Source organism: Saccoglossus kowalevskii, chromosome 5 (genome assembly GCF_978046115.1).
Source record: "Saccoglossus kowalevskii chromosome 5, keSacKowa6.1, whole genome shotgun sequence".
NCBI lineage: Eukaryota > Metazoa > Hemichordata > Enteropneusta > Harrimaniidae > Saccoglossus > Saccoglossus kowalevskii.
Window position 1 is genome coordinate 32,927,885 of NC_140645.1, and position 24,190 is coordinate 32,952,074.

Genomic DNA, 24,190 nt, shown 5'->3' on the forward strand with positions numbered 1-24,190 from the left:
CTCAATGAAATAATTTGAACGACATATTAATAATATTAAGATGGTGATAGCTTGTTGTAGATTTAATTACTCATCAACAGAAAGCAATGTCAGCGCTTGATATCGCTACTTAGAGAGTCAGGGAATATTTTAATTATTTTACCAGAAATACACTCCATACATCATTACCAAAATTTAATCTTCTATAGTCGGCGTACTTAGAGATGATATGCAATTTAGTAAGGCAGTCTCTCTGTGAACCCATCATACCAATACACGGTACTTCTAGCTGATCGCGCATCGTCGCTCGGATCGCGTCTTTTTCATCGTTCATCATTGAAAGGCGGCGTCGAAAGAAGTGCAGAGTCGATAATTTGACTCAGGGGTCTACCTGGCGATACGGCGCCACTTAAAATTAATAGATACGCACCGCAGTGAGCTCAGTCGTAGCGGCGTGTCAAGAGTTCCGAGTCGACAACAAGCTGGGTAGTTATTTTGTGAATTTGAATAAACCTAAGGAGTCTCCGTAACGACAACGGTTGTAACTCCTGTTACATCGCACGTTAGTTTCACTCTCCGTTTCCGACTGTGACTACTATGGCAACTCAACGTGCACATGTAAAATATAAAATTCCGGACGGATTTGAGTCACTCCTAGAAGGTCTGACGAAGGAGATATTGAGATCCCAGCCAGAAAATATATACACGTTCGCAGCCGACTATTTTGATTCACTTATCAACATCAGAGGTAAGCCCCAATAATTCACGTGAACTGATGCACACACAAACGTATCATGAATTCCGTAAACATTTACAAAAATCAATGCATTGCTTTGATATTGTCACATGTCTCGGGAAAGTATTTACTGGTAATATGTATGTAGTCATTGCCCAATACTGCATATATGATGTTTTACTCGTGTTCAGTTTATTTTTTTCAAAAATATCTATCTATTATTTGGTTTATATACAAGTTCACATCGTATTCCATACCATATCTTTGTATGTCATGTCCATATCTCTGTATGTCATGTCCATATCTCTGTATGTAATGTCTATATCTCTGAATGTCATGTCAATATCTCTGTATGTCATGTCAATATCTCTGTATGTCATGTCCATATCTCTGAATGTCATGTCAATATCTCTGTATGTAATGTCTATATCTCTGTATGTCATGTAGGTATTGCATGTACTACTGATTCTGGGGATTGTATATTGAATATTAAAATGCATCGTTGCGGTGTAGTACGAAAAACATATTTTAAACGCGAGAGATTGCCCAGCATAGATGAAAAACATCGTTCGTGGAAGGTAATATATACCGCAGCACTGGTCATTATTTGGGTGATGAGATTTTTAATTGAAAGCAGCGATGAGTGTTGATTGACCAGTTTTTAATATGCTACTTTTACAATGGACATCGTATTGGGACATCATTAATATAAAATCTATGCTATGAAATATACATGAGGAGCATAAATATATACTCGTGTCATATGATGTAAATTATCTGAAGGTGATTCACGGCACCCCGTGCCTCATCAGGTTTAGTTTATCGAAAGCGAAAATGTATTGACATTCGTGATTCAATCCCGCTGCACCATCTGCTACGCACTGCTTTTACAATCATTGCGTTGTACCGAGGCGTTTGCGTTACACATTAGGACCGTATTAACGTGATTAGTCGCCTCGACTCAATTGCGGCAATCTGATTTCATCATGATATAGAATGAAACCCACACTCTGTAGATTATAATAAGAAAACTGCAATGAAAATAATTATATTCCGGTGTCGATTGCAAGCGTATCTTTCCCGGTACCGTGACGCATATTCGATGGAATATAATCCATCACAATATTATGTTATCGCGTATAAACGTATCACCATGCTTACGCATTAAAAGTCGGGTCACTGGTTTTGAAATCAACTTATAATAGCTTTTTTTACCTACTAGCTATAATACATTCTTTGAGTTCACCGATGTTGTATCAGTCTGCAGCGCACACGGAATACCACCAATACCATTCAAATAAAGCTTAGTTTGATCGGCTTCGGGATGTGTTTGGTGACTTAAAATATCATGTATATAAAGCATGTACACCGCGGTTTTAGTCAAGTCACATTTGCCGTACCGCTTCTTGATATTCCCGACACGTCAATATGACAATATCGTGAGTTCTCACTTTGAAAGGAAAATACAAAATGTACATACAGTCGAAAGCTGACTGAAATCGTTAAACTCTCGCACAAGTAGCGTGAGGAATACTATGGTGTACTGTGTTCTGCATTCGAAAATTGACATCGATGTCACTGTATTGTCAGGCAACGCACACATTGATATTTATATAATTGTGTACCGTCGTTCACAGATGAGAATTAGAACATTTATAATATCCGGTCACGGTTGCTCAATCTTGTAATGACTTTCACTGACGTGTACTATTAACCAATCCATTGATATAGCGTCATTATTGCGTTGTTTCGTTGCCATGGTAATACATTATTGTTTGAAATGTTGGCATTAATACAACGTATATTAGGGAAAGCGCGCACAAGTTGTATCAGAGTGCATTATTATGAAGAATGTACGTCCAATATTCATACTGTAGGTGTATATTGACACATAGACTGATAAATATTCACCTTGCGTTACAGATGTATAGTTTATTTGACCTCCAGCTTTTGTGGCCAACGATCTGTCATTATTTCACGCATGAGTTCTTCTAATATGTTTTAACGCGAGTACAGCTACGACGCGGTTTCTGTTATTCGCGTCCACATCCTGTTTCGGAAGCCATTACAACGCAGTACATCCGGGGACCTACATAATGTATTTGCATATATTTGCATATGCAAACATATCGTATCCATATATTGTCTATAATACAAGGTTCGTCTCAAAATTAAAGACTATTCTCGTAATAAGCATTCCGTTTTCCTAACCTAAACAATGATGGAAAATATGACCAACATATAACAACAACAGAAAAACAGACACGAAATACATCCTTTATATAGATAGCGCCCTCTAGCGACACACACTTCTGTGACGTGAATGAGTGAAAAAATGGCCGTTCAGAATGTATTGATCTATTGTCGTCCATCAATAAAAGTTATCTTTTTCGATTGAGAAATTTAGTATTTTTGCGAACGACCTACCACAGACAAAGACATTCTTCATTATTTCACGTCAGTTACGAAAGCTTAATTTAGCGCGGAAGAACACATACTGCAGTTTGTCCATGCCTTGGATTCAATATCCAGGTACTGCAGTGGCAGTAAACTAGTTTCAATGTCATTTATTACCATTTACAGTTTAGTCTGAACTTGCACACCATTTCACATTTATACGAGATCATTACTTTTTGTTATTACATTTCACATTGTGAATAAAATAATCCCTACCTCACTTAATACACCTGAGAATATCTCATACGGACTAAATCCGAACCTGTTATATTGTGGCATTGTTGCCACGGCAACTAACCATCAATTATTTCGATGAAAGTGTAAACGTCTTAGAAAACGGTATGCGATGAGAGTTGACATAGCAACCACTGCACAGGTTGTTTTGTTTTCATGTAATGATCAACAAATGACGTAAGTGGGATGTTACCACGACAACGTCATTTTTCAACAATGAAACACTAATTTAATTCAGTTTGAGCGACCGCATAAAATATTATTATTTGTTACCTTGGCAACAAGTAGCCGTCGTGCATTATAAAAATGAACTGCGAATGACAATAATAATGGCATTGACGGTAGGCTAAATATGGGTGTGGTTGACACAAGGTCACGTGGTTAGGTCAAATATTCATTCGAAACACCCAAGAATATTCAATATTTTTACCACCTCGTGTACGGTTTTTTAACCAGTTTGAAATTTGACATTTGTGTAAAGCATGGATAATTTAGACTGATAATAGTACAACACAATTATATGCATATAGAAACGCCACACATGAACTACCTGAAACTGTAAGTGTATTAGGTACATAAACACAATTTATGCTTGGTATGGTTCTCGTATTCGTCAATATCGCTCGCCCCTGCCATTGTTCAGTGCTACACGCGGCCTTAATTACGCACACAACGCGGCTAAACGATGAGTAAGAGGCGAAGTTTACGAAAACACACTCCACACACACCTCAATAAGGTCGGAAATGATCATGCGGCAATTGCAAGACGGAGAAACAACATTCAATACATGACTCTTCACATACACATTTGTAAATTATCACATAAATAAACTGGCGATAAAAAAGTTACATTTTATAAATTAACAAGCGTAGTATAATAACTGAAAGCCCTGGACTAACTAGTATGAGTGTGGGAATGTTTGGTGCCAGGAATTTCGTGTCAGTTCAGAACGGACATTTCATGTAGACATCGAATAGAGTTCACAAATGAGAACGTCGTACTATACCGAAGTGTATCACTAAATATCTTTTCCAATTTGACTTCAGACTGGCCCATAACATCTGTGACATTTGTCACCCAAAGTTAAGTCCTAGGGCAACATCGGGGACACATATTTGTTTGTGTCGTGTTAAATGCGTCTAACTCTGGGTTATAAGTCCTAATTCTGAATGTGGGCTGTCTTTAGTGTATTCTATGATAATAATTAAGTTAATAATTACATCAGTCTCTTGTGTACAACATGTGATTTGTTTATTATATCTCCAATCTAGCAGTAAAAAAGACCAGGGTTTGATTTCCAAATACCAGTTAAGAAATATTTGTCAAAAATGTGCATAAAATACATGTATTATGACAATATTAACGCTAGTAGCAGGTGTGATAATGTGATAATAGTAATACTTTACTGCTCAGTCCCCCTTTGAATTCTTTTATTAACGTCTCGTCTATCGACCATAATTACTCAGATCGTTAATAAAATAATCCATAGTGAACACTGCAAATTTGCATTTTCGACATTCTTTTGTTTTTACACAGTACAGTATTTTCATCAAGTAGAATCATATTTATCAAAGTTATTGTTAATACATGAGTTGTTGAACACATTACATAGTTTGTAATATCATTCAGCTTCTGTCAGTTATCAGGGAGGAATTCTTCTCCTTTGAGGTTCTCCACACGTGTCAGGGGGCGGGGAATCTCGTCTCGTCTCTCTATCGCGTCCCCTTGAGGTACGGGATCGGGGAAGTCACTTAAGCTTTACAGTCAAATAAGACACACACAGCGAAATACGTTTCAACTCTCGTCTTTGTCGATCAGTCGAGCACTCTATAAGACACAGCGCCCTGGGGAAAAGTCCCCAAGACTACCGCAAGGCTGACTCAAGACTCGCCCAAGACTGCGTCAAGTCAGCCCAAGACTCTCTAGGACTGGACTGCGTCTGTCGTGGAGTACTCGCCAAGACCAACTCAAACAACTTTATTCATTTTCAAAACATTAACCAATTACAAAACGGTATCAAGACTCTGAGGCGTGGCCTTCACACGTTCAACTAATCACACTAAGTACTGAATACGTCATATCTTTTGATTAATCGTTCACTACATTAATAATTACGAATACCAACTGTCAGAAATAGTAGTCCAAATAGCAACGGTTATCTCGTAATTAGTTCCAAATCACTGAGCCAAGTTCCGTCCAAAACTTCACATGGCCTAAACGGTGCCAGACATAACACAGCAATTTGCTAGTAATCAACTAAATAAGTCGGTCAACAGATACGCAAAAACAATTTCATCATACAGTCATAATGCAAAACAAATATATAGAGAATATAGCATTTTATCTTTTTTTCTGTAATATTCTTGTGTAATCGGTAATTATGAAAATTATTTATGGATGTATAGAGAATACATATCGAATCATTCTTAATATAAATTTCTGAATTATCTTGTCAAAATCAGTTTTTTCATGTTTTTTCTCCCCCAAAAATGAAAGAATTTCACAATGTCGAACCGGAAAGTCTTTATCGTAGTGCTATTATATATGTCCGTCTTATCAAGTTGAATGAATACATATTTGGTTTCGTAATTCACTATTATATATGAAAACATTAAAATAATGATAACTGTGATCTGTACTCAGGTCAGGTGCTCTATATTTCACATCAGATAGTGACGATGCCGCAATCAACACACTTTTAGATTTTTTTGGAAATATTGGTAAATTATTCTTTGTGATTGGCTGTTTTAAATTCCGGTGAAAAATGCGGGTACCTGTAATGCATTTTAAACTGGCCACTAAAGTAGGACTTAACTAAAAAAAACGGTGAAATAAATACTTGCCGTTTCAGCGAATTCAGTGGCTCTATGTATAGATTGGCACTGGTAGACACAGCTATCAGTTGTGACAATGAATTGTGAATGGGTAAAGCCGGGGAGTCGTCACCTGCGCATGCGTCAGACGGCCATAGCGTGTCATTGTTTACAAACAAGCGCCTTCTCATGAGCCTTTGCGGTTTTTAGCGTGTGTTGTTATCGTCCCGACCCTCGCGCTTTAAATGCAATTCCAATCCCAAAACAAAATAAATCGGCTGAATTAAATGTTTGTGGACGGTCGAACGCTCGGCGCTTTTCAGCCTACCCCGCCTCGTAAAATGTGTGTGGCTCTCATCAAAATACTCTTTTTAGATAAACATATAAACTGAAGTAAATTCCCATACAAGTTTACTTACTTTTGTTATCTTATGATTGCGTGTTTGTTACGGCACCTGAACCACGGGCGCAATACGGGAGTAGTTTATTACGTTCTGTAACCTTCAAATGACAACGATTCGATTAATTTGTACCACTACTACTGTAGTGAAATGGGCGAGGTTTCGGCCAATCAAATTGTCGGTATGTATTACGTGTTGCTTAATTTGTAGTCAATTTGTCTCCTATTGGTATATGATTCTCATATAACATGTCACGAATAAGTATATAACCACGGCAACTCTAGAAGATCTATTTGACATTTTGAGACAGCAGTGATACAATTGGTGACACATTATGCTCACGTTTTTGGAGATCCGCGGTATTGCGTTTCCGTTTTGATCTGCGTGCCCGTTTATACTCGCACAGAACGTTGCAAATGTACTCTGGCAGGTCACTCTGTTAATCCGTTTACTCGTGTGTTATCTGTAAGTATATGCATCGATAAAAAACACACCAAAAGCTATACCAATTTAAATCATTCAAAAAAGAATGTGAAACCAACAATGGTAAAACATGTCTTTTTAGCTAGCATGTTATTTTAGCTAATTTAGCTAATCTGTAATTTCGCTAATTCAAGATGTAGCTAATTTAAAAGAAAGTATATTCTCACAGGGAGATAATCAACACTTTAGCTAAATTAAGATTCTGTTAATTTATACCAAGAGTCAAATACGTTAAAACTGTGTGCAGCTATTTCAACGTTTTCTACAGTATATACTCAATCGCGAAAATGGCGAGAGGTTTTAATTAGGCTACGTGTCATGGGTTACGTCACATAGTACCGTAAAATGCCCCTTTCCCTAGCAGGCGTTACACTTGCGTTTAAGCTAGTTCAACAATATTTCAAAATTCAGAAATGTCTATAATCACAGTCGGGGTCTGATAATTCATACACCGAGTCGCGGACTTCGCTGGAGCGTTAAATAGCTAATTCACCGTGTTTTACGTCACCCAACACTACGTACGTCAAGCCCATCCTACATTTAAATATGTTATAACAAACGAGAATAATACTTAGTTTAATCAGGATCACTATCGATTTACATGTCCAAAGTGGCTAATTATTCCTAACCCAAATACGTAATATGGTTTATCGCGAGAGATTATCCCAACATCGGCCACATCAAACCCAATTAATGATTCCGTATCCCATTTGACGCTGAACAGAAACTGACAACAGCCTACTTATCGGATTAGACGAGATATAATAACTGATAACAGCGCGTCAATATGCCATTACATAATTTGTTTAAATTCAATAGACAGACTACTCAAAGACACGGTAAAAGAATGTTTGTGATGTACGCGTGTATTTTTCTAGTTACTGCGAAACCGTCATCATCATCGAAGACAACATCTCCAGATTCGCTGATGAATCGGTCCGGTTTCTCTTACAAAGACGGATACTTCGGTCTTACGCTTCGAAATATGCAATAAAGAAAACTGTGTATTTTCAAGCATGTTAATAGTGAGTTCTCAGTCGCATTCACTTCGAATTAGCTGTGCGTACGTGAAAACGTTTCAATTTTTATTTTAAGACAAACAACGAGCAACATTTCATTTTTTCTCATGATTGCCTCTTTACAGGTCAGTTGAAAATTGAAATCATGTTTCAATCTGAGACAGAGCTCATAAATACTGCAGCTGGATTTGACACATTCGTTATGTATAAGTCAAACCCAGAGCACAATATGAACGTGCGGTGAAGTGGCAGGGGTTATCACACGGAGGACTGGTATATGAACGAATTGTATACATACAGAGGTACATTACTTGGGGTTTACAACTACGGTGACATGATACCAAGATCCCGTCACAATCTCGCTCTCGCATAAGCGTTCCAACTCAGAAAAATGCGAATGCGCATGCCCGAGGTAACTCGGATACTGGGATGTCCAGGTGGATCAAAATAGCTGCCCACGATATAACGGATTACGAGAACTATATTTCCTTTACATTTTCGATGTATTACATTTTTCACTACGATAGTGGCAAGAAAAGTTTTATTTTTTCATTACAAACCTTGAACATTGATATATATCATGTCAGAAGTTCGTAGCCTCAGTCTCGCTATCTACGAGAAGAGACTTGAATGGGATCTTGACATGATGTCACCATACAGTACTATGCGAGTTGCAAACCCCAAGTAATGTACCTCTGATACATACTATATAGTTTTTACGTGACAGTTAAAAACGCGCGAGTCAGTTGTTCGTTATAGATAATATAAAAAAAAAACATAAAATTAATGACCATTTAACAACAATAAAAACACTTTTAACAAATTACTATTATTCAAAAACTACTGTTTTTTGTGGCTTTTAAAGTCATGGTGTCATACTGTCAATAGCACGACGTCTACTAAAGTATGAAGCCCACAGGGCCGAAGACGTTTACTAGAATCAAGACCCCGAACAGACGGCTAAATACCGTTAGCGTCATTTGTTGCCGCATTTCAACGATGTATTACGTTGTTTTTTTTGGCGGCCCATTCCGGTTTGTGCGTTGTCACGGCGAACATTGTTACGTAAAGTTTTTTGTATAGAAGTACAATGGGACAATGTAGAAATTACACCTGACTCATGTACGTATCATGGTAAACTAATTTGCTTTCAAACACAAACCACCAGCTCAGCCATTCACACAGCTCGTCGATCTGTCCAGGGCGTTGCTAATTTAAAATGTACCATTTTCAAATTCTTATTATGAACATTATTCAAAGCAAAGAAAGAATATTTTCCCAGTAAATGCTGACAAAAAAGAGTACTTTCCTAGTAAATTCCGACAAAAAGTACTTTCCGAAAACTGTCCCCCTACCAGAAATAAACACCATAATAATGGGCATGAGGCAAAGAGTGGTATAACTGTGAATAGCATGGCATTTACTGGAAACATCACTACGTTAACCGCGAATATCGTAACGTTTGCCGTGAACGCGAGGACGTTCACCATGAATATCAGGATGTTTACCGTGAATATATCATGACGTTATCACCTCGTTTACAGTGAATATCGGGAAGTTTACCGTAAATATTAGGTCGTTTACCGTGAATATAAAGATGTTTACCGTGAATACCAGGTCGTTTATCGTGAATATTAACCATTTACTGTGAATATCAGGTCGTTTACCGTGAATATCAATCATTTACTGTAAATATCAGGTCGTTTACCGTGAATATCAACCATTTACTGTGAATATCAGGTCGTTTACGGTGAATATTAACCATTTACTGCGAATATCAGGTCGTTTACCGTGAATATTAATCATTTACTGTGAATATCACGTCGTTTACCGTGAATATTAACCATTTACTGTGAATATCAGGTCGTTTACCGTGAATATCAACCATTTACTGTGAATATCAGGTCGTTTACCGTGAATATCAACCATTTACTGTGAATATCAGGACATTTACTATACCATACCAACGTTATAACTGAGTTAATATTTGCCACGGTGATACGATGAACGTTAGTACACAATTTTACTCAGAAGTGTTATTGCGTTGATGTCAGGGTCTATTGAACAATTCTTCAATAAGGCCAAGCAATTCAATGAGATTCAAGAGCTGTGTCGTCACGATGACGTCATATTTTAACAATCAAAATGTGCGACCTCCTTTCTTGGTTCGAAACACTAAATAGCTGTGGCAAGTACACCTAAAAGCTGAATATTTGTGATGACGAATACGCTGAATTTGAATTCACAAACGATGTCAAAATCCCTCCCCCTTAGATTAGGTTAGCAGTATAAATTGAAAAAAACATCGGCGGCGTTTGATCCACGAAAGCCGGAATTCGATTCCCATAGTGCCGCGGTCTTTATCCTATGTTTGGCTTTTTTCAACTCAAGTTAATATTTAATTGGCTGTAGACACAATTCGTTAATAGCTAATATTGTTTCTGTTGAGTTAATTGGTCGTATTGGGACGATATCGATGAAATCTAAGTATATTTCAATATTATACTCTATATTATTTATGTATGTACAGACACGGAATAACGACGTATCATAGAGACAGTGTCATTTAATTTTTCAGAAAAAAGCGAGACAGGCATTACGGAAAATATGCATTATTGTCTATTTTATAAATGCAATATGGATAAAAACATATTGTTTAATATTGCTGTTCAATACTAAAGACCAAATCGCACTATAATTTATCATAAACTGAACATGTTGTTTTTGCAGGACACATATTCGTTAGATGAAAAATGGAAATATGCATGCGTATTATAGAATGTCATTGTTGCATCGAACAAATACTCAGATGTGTTAAAAAAAAGCTTCTCATAGTCTGATTCATTTCATAAATGAAGCAGTTACATGCTAATTCTTATAGTCTAGAATAAACACCATTATATATTTACGTATTGAGCATATTTTCATCGTTCAGCAGGGTACTTGTCGTACTTTCTCTATCTATCTAGATATGTTCGAATAGTTATTAGCGGAGATCTGAAATCGAAATTACACGTGTGTGTGTATAAAATCACACTTGTATTGTCAGTACATTACTTTTATAGTAACTTGACATTTCACTTTAAATGTCACCGAGAAATAAACTACAGAGTCGGTCAGTCGGTTCATCGATCCACGGCACGTAGGCTTGTCCAATTACCGTCAACACCACGAGTACGTGCACGCACGCCTCCACGCATATTACGCAAACGTTAATACAACGTCACTGCGTTGATCTTTTTTGATTGGATTCTGCCAACATTCTTTATGTTTTCTGCAAACTCGGAACTCGTGGAATGTTCCCATTAAAAGAACTCGCTCACATTTACGTAATTCTGTCTTTGCCGTATAATTGGAACACTTAGTCGGCACCAAAAGTGACTTACTTAACCAAACATCCTGTGTACTGTAGTCAACTCAAGAGGCGCCGCTGCCATTTCTCCTGTCACGGGTAATTTCTTTAAATAAAAAAAAACACACTTTCAATTATAACACAGCGTATAAAGTGTGCAAGGAGTGTGACTGTTCTTCAGTCACGCATGCGCACATGTTGCTGTGAGTTTTTGTACATAGCTACGAACATATGACGCCATACACTTATTTATACAGCGATAGAACCTAAATACGACAACACTGTTACAAAGTTGATCTCGATGCTTGATGTAGAACAGCAATCTTTTTTAATTACGACACAGGTGAAGCAGAATGTACTCGCTATTTTTGAAAAACCTCACCGACGCCTTTTGCTCAGACACCCTGGGTCTATGATTCATTATTTCTCTGTACTGGTTGTCGTTTTTCCTTTGTGAATGTTACTATTAGATCACATGACAGATACAGAAAACGACATTGGAGCACAGACATGCACAATGTCTCGACTCACTGGTTTATTTCTCTGTGTTTTTATTTCCAAAATTCTCCGAGATAGTTATAATAGAGCAACGTCTTAAGCTGACCATACATTCTCCCAAGATGCATTGCGTGTGAGTATTTTTTGAATGTAAATATAATCAGACACGTGGCCTTTGACTTGTTAGTGAATCTTCACTTATTTATATTAGTATATGTTACATGTATTCATATCTTTACTAACGATTCATGGTTTTACCAGCGAGAGATCGTGATGCCATGTCTTTCGAAAAGAGTAGGCACATCATTCTCAGCGGGGACATCTATCCTGCTCATATAAACATGAATCTTAAACCAGACAAGTGACATTGATGACCTCCGACGTCTTTTTTAATAACTTACGTAACGTCCAAGCCCATATCTGTGACAAAAACAACCTGGTTGATGCCGGAGAGAGCAGATGACGTCTCTCTAGAACACGACGTGTACTACCCTCACTGGTGCAGCGATTAAGCTGGGAACACATGTCAGATGTAAATAGGAAGCATCCACATACTGCTATGTGGTATATTATTTTTTATAATCATTGAAGCACACCATCGAAATGTGAATATGAAAGTGAAGGATTTGTCTCCATTTTTTTATCTGACGACGAGGATTTGTACATGTATATCGAGTTGAACGAATTGAGTTGAACATAAAAATATTCATAGTGTTTTTTTATAGACCGGCGACGCCGTAAATTGTTTTCCTTTTTTGTAGAAATGTTCGGAACACTCGTCAAATGAATCAACAATCACGGTAGAAAAAGGCTCAATTTAGCGTGCTTGTTTCCGCCAGTCTGTCAAATGTCATTTCCTGTACCAGCTTTTCAACGTTGATTTGCTTGATTGAAGTCCTTAAAAGTAGACGACATTTGCGAAACACTTAAAGTTGGCATCTATCCGCTACCATTGAGCTGTCAAATTGAATCGGCACCGAGGCCAAATTTATCTGGTAAATGAGAGCGTAAATATTAAAGAAATTTTCAACATAGATCAGTGAGCATTGATTGGTCAGTGTGTATTAATACAGTATTCAGCCTAATAGATGCGGTATCCTGGTAACAGTCACCATGGCAAATAGTATTATGTGTATTCGGAGGTAGATTAAGTGTTGTTTCGGAGCGCGTCACAGGGAGTCACAGAAAGCAGAAGTAACAATCAGTCAAAGTAAACGAGTGTTACTTTATCGTGTCTGTCGTGTTTATTCGGTCTCCATATGACGCAATGTTCACGTGACATTAGGAAGACGGCCGGCTAGTACGGATAATTGTACCAAATCGGAATGCTTTTACGGTTATTAGTTTAATATATGCCGTTAACTGAAGTTTTAAGAAAACAGATTTAAAGACTGTATTTGTAATTACCTTTAGTGACTGCTGTAGAAAGAAAACTGAAATAAATGAGACATCATAGATATTATGTTCAGAAATGTCACAATTGTGTTGTCTCTCGAAAAACACACACAAACAAATGCTATACAAACCGTGAGAGAATCGTGCACGGCTTCACTGATCTCACTGCAATAGCGTTAACTCAGAATCCATTGATAGTACCGCCAACTTTACTTTCCGAGTCTCGTCACAGACACGCTGATAACACTTCAAGCTATGCTTCCAATTTCAGTGGAAACGAAACGTGACTTTTAAATATCAAAGCTGTTTGCGAGAGTTTTTCGCTACACTGGATGCTGACTGAAATAACACACAGACAAATAACTAATATATAACACAAACATTCAGAACCTGTGCACGAAACATCTTTATATAACTTGACTATATAATAGGAAACAATATGCAGTTATTAAAGCCGTGGTTCGGTGTAATATGGTTCAGTACACTGAATTATCATTAAAGCTATTGATACGGATAAACCATATTTATTTTATTTTGTTGTTCTTGTATAGAGGCTACCGGGCATAAATGAATATATATGTTTCACTTTTCAATTTAGCAAATGATAAGCTATTTTTACATATCGCGCCCTATAGCCACATAGCGCTTCTATGACGTCATTAGGTGGCAGGAGCGGCGTCGATATTATTTCGTTCTGGAGTCTGCCCGTCAAAGAAAAATATTTTTTTTTATAGATTTATTTAATTGTAAATGACGGACGACGGCACAAGAAAGAGACAGTATCAATATAATCTTGTAGTCTTAAACGTCACAGGGTTCCGCCATCTCTGATTAGACTTTATTTATTTATTTATTTATTTATTTATTTATTTATTTATTTAATCTGTAAAACACACTGCGTGATCTATCGGCTACATTAGCACAATCTGGTCCAATGTAATCTGGTCAGTGATGTAAGTAAGTGAACACTTTAGAAACTTCATGACGTAACTAAAATAAGTCATCATGTAGAGTATGATTTAAGACGCCATACAAGTATAGTAATTGAAACCCCAACAATAAACCCATGTTGACCACATTTCCTGGCAAAGTTTGATGTGATTGTAATTACTTGGTTGCTGGAATTATGAAGCATTGCATTTCTGTGTTTGCAAAATTGCGAATTTCCTAATCTATACAGTTATTTATATCCTGTAGTCACATGAACTGATTTCCACCAAATAAAATGTACATGGTTGTTTCCCCTCACCGTGAAATGACTAATTTTACCAAAATAACAAATTTTATAACAAAGTTTTGGTTTCTTCCTCTATATCCTGCCCTAATATAAATTTTTACATTAATTTTGAACACCCTGGGTATGTGACAAATGTGTGGTGCTCTGTGTGACGACCGTGATGCTTTGCGTGACGGCGATTTTATGTCGAAATAATCCACGCCACTAAACATTCTAATAAAATCACATATTGGACTTGTATGCGTCGAGTTAGGAATTCTTGAAATACAACTCAGTTATCAGTATTACCCGTCGGTGCATAGTGAGAAAGTATAAGAATTACAAACGTGCTCCATCAGTCAGTTTATGACTTCAGTGGCAATAATTACTATACATTTGAAATGCCAGATGTCACGAGCTGTTGCGATAAAAATGTATAGGAGCAATATGGATGTCTGAAACCCAGAATTCCCTTTACAATTTACAATTTATTGTTCTCCTCGTATTTGCGTGACAATTTGTTGATTAATTAAATGCGTTTTGAGGATGAGGTATAATTATTCCGATTTCGGGGCCAATAGCAGCGAAACATTTCATTTCACATTGATGTTTTTTTTTCATATATAAACGTGGCACAATCACAATTATTGATGACGTCACAATATAACTCAAACACACTTTAGGCTCCATATATTGCTTAGCCGGGGCGCTTAGCTAACGCCTTTCTTATCCATGTCGATAACGTGTGTGCAACTGTATTTGTTATTCGATTTGTCATTCTCGTTTGCTATAATACTGATTGATTGGGAACAATTGACCGTTTTGCTGTGTTTGATGCGCCCCTGTGGCCACCAGAGTTTCACCACATCATGCAGACCTTGTTTGGTTTTATAACACGCATACCTTCATTGACGTACTTGTCCTCTTTAACCAGCCATTGTACTCTTCTGAAGACGTATTTTGAACCCAGATACTGTCCCTGAGTTTTGGCAGCACACTGTGTGTTAGCCATTACCTACAGTTCACGTGCTACATAACAAACCAACGTACTCTTCTCAGGTTGACTGAGTGATACTCGTACAATTAGTATATATATACATGCGGCTACACATGTAACACTGACGTCACGTCACATAGTTCGTTTACAATGAATAGACGGTTTGCGGGTTTCAAGTGCGCGTTTCAGGTTCATGCATGGTGCACGCTATCAACAGTTCATATTTATCCGAATTTACAGAATGAAAATAAAATCTTTACTTGCAAACACATCCAATAAATACTTACAATATATCACTTATTTACATTTTTCAGAAACAACCAATACCCGAAAAATCGAAACATTGGTGACGTCATTCACGAGCAGCAAAGCAAAGCCCCTTCGGACTGCGGCTATCAGTAGTTATCAAAACGAGGCAACCAATCACAGCAAGGTAAGACGTGACGCATTCGAACTACTGCACGCGTTACTCAGAATATTACAATGCATTATGGGAAACAAAATCCGGTTGAATATAATGCAACAACAAACATCATATCACTATGGAAACGAAAAGTAATTGTACGCTAATAAGTGAATATATGATGAAAGAACATTTTATCTCATGTCTCTAAAACAATTTATTAATATACTGTTACCATGGAAACTAATGTAAAGATAAAGATAGATTGATACATTTGTCATTTTCCACAATATATAATTCACTCTCATTTATCGCAATATTTTCTGGTGACCCTATTTAATTTCCAATTTGGTCTAAACCTCGATAAAACATATTTATGGTTTTTGTTATTTATTGTCTTTATAGCGAATATATGACGCATACATTTATTTCAGTGAAAATATTAAAGGCGGCTTTAATCTGTCCGTAGCTATTAATTTTATAGAACTGTATCGTGTTTAAATATTATTTATATGACTGTTATGACGATTGTTCTAAATTTTTCTAATGCAACGAGATAACAAAATCATACTAGGAATGGGTTCCACCATAGCTGCCATAAGCTACTAGATTTTTTGTAATTTGGAAAAAAAACAAAACATAAAATAATTATTATTATTATTATACTGTATTACACCGTTATGAATGCAGTAGTCGAATCTGTAAGCGTCGGGGCTTAGTTATACTCAGCCACCTGTTGATTCAGTGTATTGCGCATAATATTTGCGCATACTAGAGGGCGCACAACCCCAGAATTCTATCATACCATATGATCATTCCTTGTTGTTATTTCCTCTTTGTTGTCTCACTCGATTGACTCGGAGTGCTTCAATTTGATGCAGATTGACAGGAGCAAAATCGTTTTAATTGTTCTCTCGTTCGCATGGATCCGATTATGCATTCAACCCGGGAAGCGTTCGTTAAATATCGTTAGCTTAGCAGATATCCTCCCGTTGAGTGCTTCAAGTTACAAATCAGAGAGTTGTGAATTGTGAGTAAAGGTGGCGTCATGTCACTTACGGCTTTGAAAAAGTGCCGACAAACTTTGGTATTTCACAGTTTGGTGCTTAATTTTTAAATCTATGCATTTGGCAATTCTCAATTGCGTACAAATAGGCGAGTAATTGAACTATAATGACACTGAAAATCGAGATTTGCCTAAGTGGGCTGTTAGATTTTTCTCCCCTCACGTAATTTGAAGATAAGAAGGTATACAATTCATGTTGATACATTCATGAGAATAAAAACGTGATAGATAAAGCATTTTCAGTTACAAGAGCTGACAATTGCGGGTAAATCAAGCTTGGTTTAAGATTTAAGTTGATCTCATATTTGCGCATATCTGATAGACTTCAATGCGTTCACGCACGGGAGAACACGGAACAGTAACCATGATGCTATACATGTTAGGTATACTGTTATAAAACAATACCTGAACAAATACAGAAGATTGCACTGAGCAATTCACACACACTCGTTAATTCGTGCTAAGGATCTATACCGGGTCTTAAAACGGATCAGATTTAACCCGCGTTCGTGCACGTTTTCTTAGCACGGGCTAACGTTTTTTCTCTTAACCCGTGCCAATCTGATTAAAATAAGATCCTGGTTGGTTTAAGTTTTTTAATTTTATTTTAATATTTTTATTATTAGTTTTTATTATTATTATTAATATTATTTTTTATTATTAATATTCGTTTTAATATTTGCTTTCACAATACATTTCCTGGTGGCTTTCATAAACGAACCAATTCTTACAACAAAATAATTGTAACGTCAAAAAATAATTGAAATAAATAATAATTATATATGAAAAAAAAAAAATAAGCCAACCAGGATTTTATTTTAATCAGATTGAGTCCGTGCTAACGTGCTGTGTGCGAACGCAAATAATCAAAATCCTTAGGAAATGTTTGCTCCTATTACCAAACGGAACCAATCAGAATGAATGAGTAAATGACGCAAAAGAAAATGAATTTGATTCAGCTCTAGTGCTAATGTGAAGCTAGTAACAAGATTGTACCTGATTGGCTGCCCAATCCTAACACATACCAAGTCAAACCAATCAAAGAGTCGCTTTTATATTGACAGGTTCTTTCGACGTATCAAATTCCGCGTAGTATACGTGCTTTGACTCAGTGCTACCCACTCACTCGCATTTAGAACCATATATTCAGTCTTCATTAGAACTACTTCATTCCTAATTAGAACATGTTACAGTAAACACAATTATGGCATTGAATTGATTCATGTATGTAGTGTATAAGCTCCCCTGTCGTGTAGAACTCATAGTAAACATGATTTATGTATCTTCATGTGATTCTTCCACATGAGTACTTCAGTGTTCGACACTATTTCCGATCAATATGATACAATACACTTTTTCTATAAGTAGCACAGGCAGTTACGTCATAAAAAGAAAGCTTTGGCCCCCTCAACAAACTGGTCTTGGCGATTTCGCCCTGGTATCTAATTATAAACATCTCTGGTCACTACTGAGACCAGTTAACCCTGAATCCATGTCTACCCAAGATTGCTAAGGAATATTTCTCATGTTCACTTAAGACCTTGGGATATGACGGCGTCGAATTTGATGACTTTCAGACTGAAATGAGATAATTTGTTTTGAATTTAAAAACACTGTATAGTCTAAAATAGCATTAAACTAATTTAAGGAGATAGCAAAATGATATTACGCTAAAGATTTGTTTACCTTAAAATCGCACTAATACTGAATTACAGTATACAGAATATTGAAAAAATCTACATCCCTTGAGTGTTGATTGTTAGTGATAACACTTGTAACACCGCTGCGCTGGGTTAGTTCTGCTAAGAACCCTTGCAATGGCTCGTATTGTTAGATACTGGTTAACAATCCTGGAACGTATATTGGTTGTTTTTATAACTATACAAATTTGAAATGACTGAAAATTATTACAGGTGCTGGGCATGTAATGTGAAATATAATTGTTAGTTTGGATATTGGTATGGTCTGGAATGTGCAAGGGAAAGCAATGTAAATATTTATGTGCCCAAAATGAATGGTCGATATGACTGCATTCGTTTTCCAAGCTGGACATACATCGACTAACATTAATCTTGTAAAAAAGATTTTATTTGAAGAAGCCTATGTAGATTCTGTGTTTTCAGTCATAGAAACATTGAGAAGAGTAGGGAAGACGATATTCTCTGGGAAATGAGATTTTGCGTTTTATGCGTTTTACAGAAAGTTTATATATTTTTTGTTTCGAATGTCATATATACAATGTATTACTATTAAAAATACCAACCATTTAAATCACTCTTAAATCCCCAGTTTCCTTTCAAGTATATTCAGTAGTATTTCTAATTGATGGCATGATACTTTTTTTGGTTTTGTGCACTTTTTGTTGTTATATGTGATAGAGTATTGGAATGGTCATAGATAATGCCTGCCATAGCGTGGACAACACCGGTTGCTAAAGACACGTAGTAGATTGAGTTTATTTACTAGTGTAACTATTTGGACAAAAAAAATGACAGTCCGACATTAATATCTGTATTTTATATATATGAAATTCGGAAAGGGGCTTCACGTGGTCGCGTGGACTAACCAACACAATAGTTTACCACGCGACAATTCTGGCCACGTCATCAATTTAACGAAAGTGTCTATGATTGGTTCAATGTTGAGAATATGATTAGTCATTATCATGTGATTGGCTAGTGAAACTTTAGAGGGTGATTTTTTTTTGTCAGATATTTCCAATTTTATTACATGTATATGCTTTTGCTGAGTGGTTGAAATAAAGGACGTGCTAGGGACTTCGGCTCCTAGCTCTGCTACGCCCAGAGCAGACATTGAACTAATCCTACTTGTGTCTGGTTACGACCATTCCTCAAATCATATATGCGTAATTACACAAAAAATAAATAGACAATACACTATCTCATATACTAAAAATTCACCAAATACCATCACATGCAGAAAATTCCCACGAATTCAAGAAGCAAAACCTTTCATAAACACTTTAAAATACCAATGCAGCCATATTTTTTTGAAAATGGCCGCCAATCTTAAACATTAAATTGATGAAATTGATTTAAAATATGTTAGCATAGCTTGGGGCTTGATAGTGTAACAGTTATGGCTTGTACCATTTTTATAAATAGCATTTAGAGAGATTCAGTTTATCCGTGTATTCAAATTTGTGGTCATAGTCCGCCATCTTGGAAAAAGACCGCCATTTTAATTTATTTTGTGGCTATTGTGCTTTTTTGTTAAAGATATAGTTAAACTCCAATCATGCCAACTTTGGTGCTTGTATCATTAACTGAAACAATGTTTTCACTATCCTGCCGCGCTATTAATGGAGCGAATGAGTTTTAGCCCTACGGAATACTCCCGTGGGTGGAAACAATGGATTATCCGTTCCCAAGTGACCTACTGTCACACAACGGAATACAATACTCGTTTGTGATAAAACATGATCAATAAAAAAAAAACTTTGCGAAAATTGGTACATTCTTAATGAATATCGACTACAAAATTTAACATAATTTGTCTGATTTAGACGACATTTTTCCACGATCAAAGAACAGGCCAAGGGGGTGCGACCTATTGGAATGAATATATTCTATGATTAAAATCCTCTATCACGATATGGTCCACGTATTACCTCCAGGATTCAGTAAACATCAGCGTTACTATAGTCTCAGATACTTCTCTCAAATCGCACTAATTCAGACAATCAATCATTTTCACATAATAAACTGTAAAACTTTAGGAATTATTCAAGACGGCAACGTTTAAGTAGCTGTATTGCGGTTAACGATATGACAGGGCATCCCTCTCTAAGTCTGATGGTTAACGATATGACAGGGCATCCCTCTCTAAGTCTGATGGTTAACGATATGACAGGGCATCCCTCTCTAAGTCTGATGGTTAACGATATGACAGGGCATCCCTCTCTAAGTCTGATGGTTAACGATATGACAGGGCATCCCTCTCTAAGTCTGATGGTTAACGATATGACAGGGCATCCCTCTCTAAGTCTGATGGTTAACGATAGGACAGGGCATCCCTCTCTAAGTCTGATGGTTAACGATAGGACAGGGCATCCCTCTCTAAGTCTGATGGTTAACGATAGGACAGGGCATCCCTCTCTAAGTCTGATGGTTAACGATAGGACAGGGCATCCCTCTCTAAGTCTGATGGTTAACGATATGACAGGGCATCCCTCTCTAAGTCTGATGGTTAACGATATGACAGGGCATCCCTCTCTAAGTCTGATGGTTAACGATATGACAAGGCATCCCTCTCTAAGTCTGATGGTTAACGATATGACAGGGCATCCCTCTCTAAGTCTGATGGTTAACGATATGACAGGGCATCCCTCTCTAAGTCTGATGGTTAACGATAGGACAGGGCATCCCTCTCTAAGTCTGATGGTTAACGATAGGACAGGGCATCCCTCTCTAAGTCTGATGGTTAACGATAGGACAGGGCATCCCTCTCTAAGTCTGATGGATAACGATAGGACAGGGCATCCCTCTCTAAGTCTGATGGTTAACGATATGACAGGGCATCCCTCTCTAAGTCTGATGGTTAACGATAGGACAGGGCATCCCTCTCTAAGTCTGATGGTTAACGATATGACAGGGCATCCCTCTCTAAGTCTGATGGTTAACGATATGACAGGGCATCCCTCTCTAAGTCTGATGGTTAACGATATGACAGGGCATCCCTCTCTAAGTCTGATGGTTAACGATATGACAGGGCATCCCTCTCTAAGTCTGATGGTTAACGATAGGACATGGCATCCCTCTCTAAGTCTGATGGTTAACGATAGGACAGGGCATCCCTCTCTAAGTCTGATGGTTAACGATATGACAGGGCATCCCTCTCTAAGTCTGATGGTTAACGATAGGACAGGGCATCCCTCTCTAAGTCTGATGGTTAACGATATGACAGGGCATCCCTCTCTAAGTCTGATGGTTAACGATATGACAGGGCATCCCTCTCTAAGTCTGATGGTTAACGATATGACAGGGCATCCCTCTCTAAGTCTAATGGTTAACGATATGACAGGGCATCCCTCTCTAAGTCTGATGGTTAACGATAGGACAGGGCATCCCTCTCTAAGTCTGATGGTTAACGATATGACAGGGCATCCCTCTCTAAGTCTGATGGTTAACGATATGACAGGGCATCCCTCTCTAAGTCTGATGGTTAACGATATGACAGGGCATCCCTCTCTAAGTCTGATGGTTAACGATATGACAGGGCATCCCTCTCTAAGTCTGATGGTTAACGATATGACAGGGCATCCCTCTCTAAGTCTGATATCAACTTTTGTCGCCTTAAAAAACTAAAACAAAGCTTTTGTTCATGTTTTTGTTGTAAAGTGTTTCCAAAATAAATAAATAATAAACTGGTTTACCAGTCAGCGATTGTGGGCGAATGTGAGGGCGCTACTGATTCTACAATTATTAAAACAAATACATGAAAATAAGCAAACAACATGTTTTTTATATTATTTTAAGGATGGAAGCTTAAGGACGCGTAAAGACGATGACGGGAAAAACATGGCTGCTGTGAAGATACAATCTCAATATAGAGGATATAGAACGAGAAAAAGAGCCAAAGCCGCCACTAAAATACAAGCTAATTACCGTGGACATCGAGCGAGGAAATACCGAGATGGGGATCACAAAGGTGGCGACAAAAGGTGTGGCACGATTGGCAGGGATAAATTTCTACTCTGAATTAAAAGTCGCGACATTTAACTACATCGTCTGATTTGAGTCTAAATTTACATATCTGTCGCCATCCTCTGGACACGAGTGATTACACACGAGTACTAAGACGCCACGTTCTATCTGGCTTAGTTTCATTATGTAAACGTACTGTAATCTGAGATTGTTCACTGTATTATAGTACGTAAGATTGATTGGAATTTGGCTAACATCTGAAGTCAATTTAAATTTCCTGCTTATTTACGAGAGATTTATTTGACGACATATTTTAATCAGGCATTTATTTTCCGTTCACTCACCATTTTAGCAGTTTATATATACTCTGTCTGGTCATAGTAGGATAGATCTCAGATTTGAAATATTTGTTCTCAGAAATATTAAAAGACGCACCTTTTTCGTGGTAACATTTCATATACGAATTTTCTTTCAGAGAGTCACAAAAAGGTCACCATGGTATTAGATCGGAAAGATATTCAGTTGAACTCAGTAGTTTGTCTAGCGAAGGTTCATTGGTTGAGTATGGAGATCTGGAAGCTGTTTCGCTGAAAAAGAAGCCAGAACACGAAACGCGCCGAATTCGACAACAATCGGAACATTCGTCTAGAATGTCTACGGACAGTAAAGATTCCCGCTTCGCTGATGAGTACAGTTCCCGCTCTGGTGCGACAAGTGTAACAGATGTTGAAGGCGTAGAAGGAATGCATTTGTACTACGACGAAGCAGACGACAACGACGATATGCAAATTAGTTCTGGAATGGAATCTGCGCAGACGAGCGAAACGGATATGACATATGGAGAACCGGAAACTGACTACGATACTGGCCCGGATGTTGACTTTGCAGCGAAGACGATCCAAGCTGGTTATAGAGGGATGGTGGCGAGAAAGAAAACGAAACAAATGAGACGGAGGATGAAATCGAAACCTAAGAATGACGATGATGCAGCCGCCAAGATTCAAGCTGGCTATAGGGGAATGAAAACGAGGAAATTAAAAAGGCGGGAAACGAACGCAGCTATCACGATACAATCCACATTCAAAGGATATCGCACAAGGCAAGAACTACAGAATAAAAATAAACATCCTGTTACAGCGGGAAAAGTTATTGACAATACTTCCGACGAGAACAAAGCAGCAGTGATAATACAGTCGACGTACCGAGGATTTAAAACTCGAAAAAAACTCAATAAAGAAAAAAGTTCAGCCACAACCATCCAAGCTACATATCGCGGTTATCGAGCTAGGAAGGGTCAAAATAAATAGAAGCATAGAAAAAATTGTATTTGGATTATGAAAGATTTAATTTGTAAACCCGTTTGGTCAACACTAGTCACCCGTGTGTTGTGCACATACTCGACATGGCAATGTATATGCTGCTGTAACCTCGGGCTAAACTGAGTGGAATACTGAATTACAAATCACCAAACATC

General features: G+C 37.4%; 1 protein-coding gene across 1 annotated transcript; it reads left to right on the forward strand.

Annotated features, from left to right (window-relative positions):
- Nucleotides 1-505: 505 nt before the first annotated feature.
- Nucleotides 506-24,190, forward strand: LOC100378057 (uncharacterized). Its single transcript, XM_002731916.4, has 4 exons — nt 506-727; nt 15,896-16,014; nt 22,549-22,733; nt 23,192-24,190. Exons 1-4 carry the CDS (start codon nt 577-579, stop codon nt 24,021-24,023), a joined length of 1,287 nt encoding a protein of 428 aa, XP_002731962.2. The 5' UTR covers nt 506-576; the 3' UTR covers nt 24,024-24,190.